This window comes from Mustelus asterias, chromosome 8, assembly GCF_964213995.1.
Source record: "Mustelus asterias chromosome 8, sMusAst1.hap1.1, whole genome shotgun sequence".
Taxonomy (NCBI): domain Eukaryota; kingdom Metazoa; phylum Chordata; class Chondrichthyes; order Carcharhiniformes; family Triakidae; genus Mustelus; species Mustelus asterias.
Window position 1 is genome coordinate 20,242,041 of NC_135808.1, and position 11,165 is coordinate 20,253,205.

Consider the following 11,165-nt stretch of genomic DNA (forward strand, 5'->3'; position numbering starts at 1 on the left):
CCCGATTACCCAGGGTCAGGGTTCGTGAAGTGTATCAGGGGAGAAGAAGCAGTCGTCTTTTACAACATAATTCGCAACAGAAAGACAGGTACAAACAGTGCGGTTACCGTCTCAAGGTAGAGGAGCACTCTCCCGTCTTTGAACTCGTACGACTCGATGTACTTATCGACAAGATTTTTTAGCTGGAAAATGAACATATTTCCAATTACCATCACTGCAGTCGCATTCGCTCTTTATTGATAATAGCACCTCCCGCGCTGTGCCTGTTAATATAGTGACGAGGCAATGATAGTTTCTGGTCCATGTGTTTGTGGCCCTGCCTTATATCTACAAAGGGAAACTCTTCATGTGGCGAAGGGACCTTCATTTAATTCGCTGCATCCCTCATGCCAACCTACCTGAGAATTATGAGTGATCACCTCTTCCCGTCAAGTGACACCCCCTCCCCTGCCAGTGGCAACTTCCTCCACAAGAGCCTACAATAGCTGAGGTGGCCCTGAAGCATTTGGAAGACTGACAGGACCCAATGATAGAACTAAATATTGTGAAGGACATGAACCACCAGAATGACAGGCTAGATTCCTCATCATACCTTTCTGTGCCTATATTAATAGAAAGTCAATTGGGAAACAAATAATTATTGTTTGCAGCTTAATCCTTTTATTGGGATGAATCAACTCTTTGCCTCATGCAGTACTAGTGAGCAGCAGATTATGTTATTGTTTCTCTTATCTGTTCCTGGTGGTTTTTCCGGACACCAGACTGTCGCCAGAGTCTTATAGCTTGAGGGGTGCTGTAATAAGTCTTCAGAGGCAGAAGTCCCTTCACCAAAATCCCTTTCTTTGCAAACTCTAATACCAGTACACAGAGTGGTCGCGGTTAGTAGTCTACTTCCGGGGGTGCCAGAGGAACTGACACTCCCGGTTAAATACAAGGCAAAGACTCCCTGATTGGCCCATCAATTGCATCCTTAATCAGGGAGTTCATACTCCAATAGGCCAACCTCAATGGCCTGATTGAAGTCATTACAAGCTCCAAGCATGGCTGACCAGACATCTTTCCCGCTCTTAATGCCAGCCATTGGGGTCGATTTGCAGGATGATGCTCAACGTGTTTGGCCGCATTATGAATGCACTTTCCTCCTTGGCCATCAAGTCCTGGGGGGATGGGACTTGAACCCGGAGTTTCTGGTTCAAGAGGCAGAGACACTACCCACTACGCTGCGAGACCTCTTTAAAGAGCAGGTGTACAGAGAAATAAACACAGTTGCCTTCTGCCTCGGAAATCACCTTTTCAGTGCTGACTGCATAATATAAATTATATTTCTAGACCTCTAGTCATGCGCACTGTCCTAGATCATTCATTGTGGAACGACAGCTGTTACTGTGAATAACAATGAGGTGGAGATGCCGGCATTGGACTGGGGTGGGCACTGTAAGTAGCCTCACAACACCAGGTTAAAGTCCAACAGGTTTATTTGGAGTCACGAGCTTTCAGAGCGCTGCTCCTTCAACGACAGCTGGAGACATGTTAATTTGCCAATCTGTTTATCATCCTCTTAAACTCATTGTCCCATCATTTTATCAGAAATCCCTTTTGGCTATCTCTTTCCACAATGTAGCGACAAGAAGACTACAATAGCATGAATTAAGTACCCTCCATTTGCAGTCACAGACAGCTGCATCACCTTAATTCAAAGGCATAGAATCCCTACAGTGCAGAAGGAGCCCATGTGGCTCATTGAGTCTGCACCAACTCTGCGAAATAGCATTTTATCCAGGCCCTATCACTGTAATCCCATGCATTTACCCCACTAATCCCTCTAATCTGCAAATATTTGTACAGTAAGGGGCAATTTAATTGGCCAACCCACTTAACCTGCACATCATTGGACACTTTGGCGGCATGGTAGACAGTGGTTAGCACTGCTGCCTCACAGCACCAGGGACCCGGGTTCGATTCCCGGCTTGGATCACTGTCTGCGTGGAGTTTGCACATTCTCCCTGTGTCTACGTGGGTTTCCTCCGGGTGCTCCGGTTTCCTCCCACTGTCCAAAGATTTGTGGGTTAGGTGGATTGGCCATGCTAAATTGCCCCTGAGTGTGAGGGGGACTAGCTAAGGTAAATACATGAGATTGTGGGGGTAAGGCCTGGGTAGGATTGTGGTCAGTGCAGACTTGATAGGTTAATTGGCCGTGCTAAAATTGCCCCTTAGTGTCCTGAGATGCATAGGTTAGAGGGATTAGTGGGTAAATATGTAGGGATGTGGGGGTAGGGCCTGGGTGGGATTGTGATCGGTGCAGACTTGATGGGCCGAATGGCCTCTTTCTGTACTGTAGGGTTTCTATGATTCTATGATTCTATGAAATGGTCTCCTTCTGCACCATAGGATTCTATGATTCTATGACTACGGGGCAATTTAACATGGACAATCCACCTAACCTGCGTATTTTTGGACTGTGGGTGGAAACCGGAGCATCTGGAGGAAACCCACGCAGACACGGGGAGAATGTGCAAACTCCACACAGACACTCACCCGAGGTCGGAATTGAACCCGGGTCCCTGGCGCTGTGAGGCAGCGGTGCTAACCACTGTGCCACCGTGCTGCATCTTGGAAATAAAAAACTTTAACAATTTCATTCTTTGAGCTGCAATATGAACATATAAGCTATTTCTAAATAATTGGTGAAAAAATCCCTTAGTAATCAAGGATTAAACCAAATATGCACATGCAAGCACACACACACATATGTAGGCACAAACGCACTGGCATATGTGCACACACGGACATGCATATACACACGCACCCACATGCATGCACACAAAAACTAGGATATCTTAAAATATATGGAGACATATAGAACCTCAGAACATTCAGAAAATTCTGCCGCATTCTCTCCTTTCTTATGTCTGCAGGCATTCCTCATCGCAGGTTCCTGAGACAAATCGGGACTCAAAAAGATGTTTGACGCACAAATACACCAGGCACTGAGGTGCCTCAATGGAATTCTAAGAGGATCTACCCTCGGGCACTGCTATTTTCACCAATCCTAATATTTTTTTGTCATCAGAGAATTTTATTTTTATAATAGATACTTTGATCTGACCCCTTCCCTTTCTAGTGGCATCATTTTGGTTTATGAATTAACCCGTGGGCACCAATAACCTACTCGCTGATGCTTACTTTGGTTTTGACCTGAACTGTCCAGTTCCTCACCTCATTACAGCCCCGATTGTAAAGCAGCCAGACGCTCGATGCCCGCAGTGGAATGACTGTTCACATGGTATCAACTGTGGCATCATTGAGCCTTGCGAAACTAAAAAGGGTGAGGGGGAAAACTTCCTACCAGCTTGAGTGGGGCCTAGCAAAAATGGGCGATGGTTTGTTTGTTGAAGGTTAATCTCAGACCCAGGGCATCACTGCAGGGGTTCCTGCAGGTGGTGGCCTATGCCCAGCTACTTTCAACTGCTTCACCAATGGCCTTTCTATGGAACTATAAAAGGTCGTGAATGTAGCCCAAATCCATCACGCAAACTAGCCTCCCATCCACTGACTCTGTCTACACTTCCCGCTGCCTCGGCAAAGCAGCTAGCATAATTAAGGACCCCATACTCCCCAGACATTCTCTCTTCCACCTTCATCCATCGGGAAAAAGATACAAAGTCTGAGGTCACGTACCAACCAACTCAAAAACAGCTTCTTCCCTGCTGCTGTCAGACTTTTGAATGGACCTACCTTGCATTAAGTTGATCTTTCTCTACATCCTAGCTATGACTGTAACACTACATTCTGCACTCTCTCCTTTCCTTCTTGATGAACGGTATGCTTTGTTTGTATAGTGCGCAGGAAACAATACTTTTCACTGTATGTTAATACATGTGACAATAATAAATCAAATCAAATCTTTCTTCCGATATAAAGGCAGCAGTGGGGACCTTCGGTTAAGGTTTGCACAGTGTAATTAAGGACTCCACGCTCCCTGGACATTCTCTCTTCCACCTTCTTCCGTTGGGAAAAAAGATACAAAAGTCTGAGGTCACGTACCAACCGACTCAAAAACAGCTTCCTCCTTGCTGCCACCAGACTTTTGAATGGACCTACGTCGCATTAAGTTGATCTTTCTCTGCACCCTAGCTATGACTGTAATGCTACATTCTGCATCCTCTCCTTTCCTTCTCTATGAACAGTATGCATTGCCTGTGTAGCATGCAAGAAACAACGCTTTTCACTCTATACTAATACCTGTGACAATACTGAATCAAATCACAATCAAATCACAGTGTCTGGTTCCATTCACAGCTTAGATAATAAAGCAGTCCGCGCCCACATGCTGCAGGCCAGGCACCCGTTCAGGTTTGGGCTGAGAACTGGTAGGTACCATACTTGCCACCCAAATGCCAGGCAATGACCAGTGATCAACTAATCTCCAAAAGGACAAAGGGTGGAACATTGGCATAGTGCCTCACAGCTCTCGGGAGCCCGGTTCGATTCCGGCCTCGGGTGACTGTTTGTGTGGAGTTTGCCTCTTAGTGTCCAAAGATGTGCAGGTTAGGCAGATTAGCCATGATATATACTTGGGGTTTAGGGGATAGGACAGTGGGGAGAGCCTCGGTGAGATGCTCTTTTGGAGAGTCAGTGCAGACTCGATGGGCGGGATGGCCGCTTTCTGCAATGCAGGGATTCTACTATTCTATCCAATTGCTTGATTCCACTGTCCCTATCACTTTGGCTTAAAGATCTATCCTAGTGTTTGTGTCGTTGTGTCCTATTCCTAACTTATTTCCAAATAAGGCAGCAAAGAAGATGATTTTCAATGCCCAAGTTTATTGAATTATAGAAACCCTACAGTGCAGAAGGAGGCCATTCAGCCCATTGAGTCAACAACTGACAACAATCCCACCCAGGCCCCACCCCCACAAGCCCACACATTTACCCTGCTAATCCCTCTGACATACGCATCCTGGGACACTAAGGGGCAAGTTAGCATGGCCAATGCACCTAACCCGCACATCTCTGGAGTGAAGGAGGAAACCGGAGCATCCGGAGGAAACCCACGCAGACCCGCGCTGTGAGGCAGCAGTGCTAACCACTGAGCCACCGTGCCGCCCGTTGATTTCACGACTTCACAATGAACGCACTTTTTTTTCGTATTTTTTATTTTTTTAGTTATATAATTTTTAAAAAAAGTATTTTTTTAAATGTAGCCCAATCCATCACTCAAACCAGCCTCCCATGCATTGACTCTGTCTACACTTCCCGCTGCCTCGCAAAGCAGCCAGCATAATTAAGGACCCCATGCACCCCGGACATTCTCTCTTCAGCTTTTTCCGTCGGGAAAAATATACAAAAGTCTGAGGTCACGTACCAACTGACTCAAGAACAGCTTTTTCCCTGCTGCTATTCGACCTTTGAATAGACCTAACTTGCATTAAGTTGATCTTTCTCTATACCCGAGCTATGACTGTAACACTACATTCTGCATTCTCTCGTTTCCTTCTCTATGAACGATATACTTTGTCTGTATAGCATGCAAGAAACAATACTTTTCACTGTATGCTAATACATGTGACAATAATAAATCAAATCAAAATGAATAATTAAGACCACGTAATAATTCAGTCACGTACCAACTGACTCAAGGGCAGTTTCTTCCCTGCTTAGCCTCGGTAAGATTATCTGAGAATTGGTGCTGATTTGGTGGGCTCAATGGCCTTCTCTGCACTGTAGGGGTTCTATGATTCTATGATACCTTCACCTTTAATTCTCTCTCCAGTGTGTAAGGGGAAAAATACAAGGGAGCACACTTTAAAATGGCTGCCTGGCACATAAAGTGTTAACTGGGAAAGAAGCCAAAAAGCAGACACAGGCTCCTGCTGTTCAGAAATCACTTTAAATCAAAACCTAACAGACAAGCCATTTCCAAATCACAGACAGTGACTCATAGCAAACAAACACCTCAGGAAGCCAAGCCATGGGTCAAAACATCTTTTAAGATAAGGAAAACCCGAAACAAAGTGCTTAGATTAACGTTAGGGAAACGCGGGAAAATATGAATGCGAGGAAACCAATTAACACCTGAATGAGCCGAAACTAACCATTGATAGATACAGACATGAGGAAATGTACCCATTCATAAAATGTTAAATATCTATACCTGTTTGTACTTGCTTAAACAATGTGATAATGTTCAAATCACCGGTTTACCCATTGTGTAAAGGCTATAAAAATGAACCGCTCCTGACATTCGAGTGAGAGAAGGTTTGCTACAGACATGTGCCTTGTCTCCACAGAGCTCCGTTTAATAAATCGTATTTTCTGAATCTCGAAGTCTGACTACTAGTGGATTTTTCCCACAACAAGTGTAGATTCAATGATTGTATGAATCTAATGCATCTTCCTTGTATCTATACACCTCCTCGAACCCTCCAGGAGAAATCCCCATACCACATGAGCAACAGAAGTACTGGAAACATTAAAAATACACACACAAACACATATACACACACACACACACACACAGGACAAATTAAAGTTGCCTATAGTATACTTAAGAAAACCCACCAATGCCTCTACTTTCTCAGAAGACAAAGGAAATTTGGCATGACAGCTAGAATTCTGACCAACCTTTTCAGATGCATCATAGAAAACACTCTGTATCACAGCTTAGTATGGCTCCTGCTCTGCCCAAGACCGCAAGGAACTACAAAAGGTTGTGAATGTAGCCCAATCCATCATGCAAACCAGCCTCCCATCCATTGACTCTGTCTACACTTCCCATTGCCTCAGCAAAGCAGCCAGCATAATCAAGGACCCCACGCACCCCAGACATTCTCTCTTCCAGCTTCTCCCATCAGGAAAAAGATACAAAAGTCTGAGGTCACGTACCAACTGACTCAAGAACAACTTCTTCCCTGCTGCTGTCAGACTTTTGAATGGATGCGCCTTGCATTAAGTTGATCTTTGTCTCCAGCCTAGCTATAATGTGGAGTTGCACTCACCTGATGAAGGAGCGGCACTCCGAAATCTCGTGCTACCAAATAAACCTGTTGGACTTTAACCGGGTGTTGTGAGACGACTTACTGTCCCTAGCTGTAACTGTAACACTACGTTCTGCACTCTCTCTTTTCGTTCTCTCTGAACAGCATGCTTTATCTGTATATCGCGCAAGAAACAATATTTTTCACTGTATCCCAATACATGTGACAATAATGAATCAAATCAAATCAAATCAGACCATTCCGTCAATAAAATGCAATCGACATCATTGGGAGGAAGGAAGTTCCGACCTTATCCAAATCTGCGTGCTCCGGCTGGAATCCACTGAGCAGGGAGATATCCACAATGGCCATTCCAAAAGTCCTCTGACTGTTCTCACCATCGGGTACGTGCCTTTGAGAAACAGGGAAAGAAATGTTGACCCAATGCATTAGCGAAGTTCATCATTCGCTATCAGTCCAGTCAGAGTGAACCTGGCTGCTGTGAACTCGAAGGAAAGCAAACGTCAAATTTCATCTTAGCAAAAAGAAGTCAAGGGTTTCCAGCCCCTCCCACTGACAGGGTCTTCCCCCCATCCACCGCCCCCCAACACCCCCCCCCCCCGCCCTCCCAGCCATACACCCACCGCAGGTTCCCAGGGGCAGCACGCCTGGCGAGTAATGCGGGGGGCGGGGGGCGGGGGGGTGGCGATAATCCAGCCGAGCATGTGCACATTCTTGATGTATTGACGGGAAATGATTTGATGAGTTATTTGACTGGAGATGCGCCTTTATTACAAACGGGGGCGATAGCCAGTGATTCAAATTGAGATTGAAAGCAATTCTCACCAACGCTGCTTGGCTTATCAATGACAATGTTTATGTTTTAACGTTACAGTTTCCATGGCTATCCCAGTCCCACACAGGCTTGAAGTCACATTTTTGTTTTCGAAAGAGAACAAGGAGAAAGGGGAGTGATGTTCAATAGCCAATCCAAAATGGTGCCTGTGGTAAGGGCGGCATGGTGTCACAGTGGTTAGCACTGCTGCCTCACAGCGCCAGGGTCTCGGGTTCAATTCTGACCTTGGGTCACTGTCTGTGTGGAGTTTGCACATTCTCCCCGTGTCTGCGTGGGTTTCCTCCGGGTGCTCCGGTTTTCTCCCACAGTCCAAAGATGTGCGGGTCCGATTGATTGGCCATGCTAAATTACCCCGTAATGTCAGGGGGATTAGCAAGGTAAATAGTGGGGCTACGGGGATAGGGCCTGGGTGGGAATGTTGTTGGTGCCAAATGGCCTCCTTCTGCACTGTAGTGATTCTATAAGTGTTTTTTGTATAGAATTTGGGTTGGCAATGCCTCCATCGTGTACCCACTGGAAAAGTGCAGCAACGTCTGGTCTTCCACGTTAATCTGTGCAAATGCAGACTCCAGAAGTCGCAGACAGTTCAATCGAGTAACAGCAATGAGCATTGACCATTGCACCGGTAAACAGCAATGCGAGAATGGGGCAGGCTTCATGCGGAAGAGGCTATTGACACTAACCAGGCACAGACTTCATAGTAAAGTGTCTCAGCTTTATCATCCATTGGGACATCCCTCTTTCTCCGGGATCGCAGATCGAACCAGCGAATCCCATCCAGCGGCTGGTCCGCCGCGAAGGTCTCTTCGTAGTCTTCATAGTCGGGGTATTCAGGGAGGGCTGTAAGAGCAGAAAATCTCATTGAAATTCTGATTCCTTCAACGTGCGTCCAGCCGTAGCCAGCTGCACTTGTTCACAACAAAAAAAAGTGGAACCGTTCCCGCCGGTTGGATAATCTGTGGGTTTCCCGACGGCGAGAGTTGTGTTTCACAGGATATCCTGGGCTGGAATTCCCTGGTTTTTGCATGCCCCGCTTGCCAGCGAGATCGGGGAATTTGGCACTTCGCCAAATCTCCATCCACTGCAGCGGGACCGGAAAATCCCAACAGCGGGCAAAGTCAGATGTCATGATGATCAATCATTGTGGAAAATTCTTTATTGTGTGAAACAGAAGTCCCCTGCCAGCCGGGAAAACGGGAATGTTTCCCGCGGGCATTAGCAGCACCTCTCCGGGAGACACGACGGCCAAACCGGCTGTTCAGAGATCGCCGCAGTCACTGTAAGCTTTCCCCAACCCACCAACATTCGGAAACAGTGATCCCCCCCTCTCCCCTTCCCCCCCCCCACCCCCACCAACCCCCAGCACTGGCAAGAGGAGCACCGCCAACCTCTCAAACCGCACCCCCCCCCCCCCCCCCCAACCACAGAACGGGTCACAGCACGCAGGCATGAGGGTGACCCCCTCCCCCAGCCAAAAGCCTCAGCCCCCACCCCACAAGAGATCACGTGTCCTCTCAGGACTCCTCAGGGCCTCCTCTCAGGAACCCAATGCCAATCTTGCGATGTCCTCCGGCGGTGATGCTCCCACCATCCATATAATCCCCACAGTGCAGAAGGAGGCCATTCGGTCCAACAAGTCTACTCTGCATCTCTGAAAAAGCATTTTACCCAGGCCCACCCCTATCCCGGTAACCCCGCACATTCATCATGGCCAAGCCATCAAACTTAAGTTAAGTTTATTTATTAGTGTCACAAGTAAGCTTACATTAAACACTGCAATGAAGTTACTGTGAAAATCCCCTAGTCGTCACACTGTGTCTGTTTGGATAGCCATGATGTGGAGATGCCGGCGTTGGACTGGGGTGAACACAGTAAGAAGTCTCACAACACTAAGGCGCAGCGCTCCGAAAGCTTATGGTATTTGCTACCAAATAAACCTGTTGGACTTTAACCTGGTGTTGTGAGACTTCTTACTCTGTTTGGATACACAGAGAGAATTTAGAATGGCCAATGCACCTAACTAGCACGTCGATCACACTGTGGGACTGTGGGTGGAAACTGGAGCACCCGGAGGAAACCCATGCAGACACGGGGAGAGCGCGCAGACTCCACACAGACAGTGACCCAAGCCGGGAATCGAACCCAGGTCCCTGGCGTTGTGAGGCAGCAGTGCTAACCACTGTGCCACCATGCTGCACATCTATGGACGCTATGAGACAATTTAGCATGGCTAATTCACCAAACCTACACATCTTTGGACACTAAGGGGCAATTTAGCATGGCCAATCTACCTAACCTTCACTCTTTGGCATATCATGCCATCGTGTCTCCCGGAGAGGTGCTGCTAATGCCCGCGGGAAACATTCCCGTTTTCCCGGCTGGCAGGGGACTTCTGTCTCACACAATAATGAATTTTCCACAATGATTGATCATCATGACATCTGACTTTGCCCGCTGTTGGTATTTTCCGGTCCCGCTGCAGTGGATGGAGATTTGGCTAAGTGCCAAATTCCAGCCCAGGATAACCTGCTAAACACAACTCTCGGCGTCGGGAAACAACCGGCGGGAACGGTTCCACTTTTTTTTGTTGTGAACAAGTGGCACAGTGGTCAGCAGTGCCGCCTCACAGCCAGGGACCCTGGTTCGAGTCCAGCCTCGGGTGACTGTGTGGAGTGTGCACATTTTCTCTGAGTCTGCGTGGGTTTCCTCCAGGTGCTCCGATTTCCTCCCACACTCCAATAATGTTCAGCTTAGGTGGATTTGCCATGCTCAATTAGCCTTTAGTTTCAAGGGGATTAGAGGGCAAATACTTGCATACAAACTACGGGGAATGGGCCTGTGGTAAACCACTGTTAGCTGATTACCTGTATATGTGACATGCCGGGACACATCCCTGCCGGCCCTACCTGAGACTCCTCCCCACCTCCCCCCCCCGGTCCAGGGATAAAGGTGACTGCTCCCCACCCCCCTGCCTCAGTCTGGACCAGTTCATCGGCATGGGTGTGCTCCAAGTCTTTTGCTAATAAAAGCCTATTTGTTTTTGCATACAAACTAGTCTTTGCTCGATTGATGGTGCATCAGGGCCTGGGTGGGTTTGTTGTCAGTGCAGGCTTAATGGGCTGAATGGCCTCCCTCTGCACTGTAGAGATCGATGATTCTATGATCTTTGGAGAGTGGGAGGAAACTGCAAATTTGCAAGCGGAGCAAAAGTGATAGGAGGGCAAAAAAAGAAATTCTGTGCAGCCTGTGGTTAAGGATTGGGACTGACTGCTGGAGAGAACAGAGCGGAGGCAGGTTTCATCAAGGCATTCATAAGGGAGTCAGACTGTGAT

The 11,165-nt window shown here is 47.3% G+C and overlaps 1 protein-coding gene across 1 annotated transcript in view; it reads right to left on the reverse strand.

The window, feature by feature from the left end:
- Positions 1-11,165, reverse strand: part of LOC144496912 (complement C4-like) — a 137,801-nt gene that overhangs the window by 13,894 nt on the left and 112,742 nt on the right. Inside the window, exons 33-35 of the mRNA XM_078217528.1 lie at positions 8,517-8,673; positions 7,287-7,389; positions 108-182 (exon numbers count right to left, since the gene is read on the reverse strand). Of these exons, the coding sequence (XP_078073654.1) occupies positions 108-182; positions 7,287-7,389; positions 8,517-8,673 (335 nt within the window). The remainder of the gene's footprint in view (positions 1-107; positions 183-7,286; positions 7,390-8,516; positions 8,674-11,165) is intronic.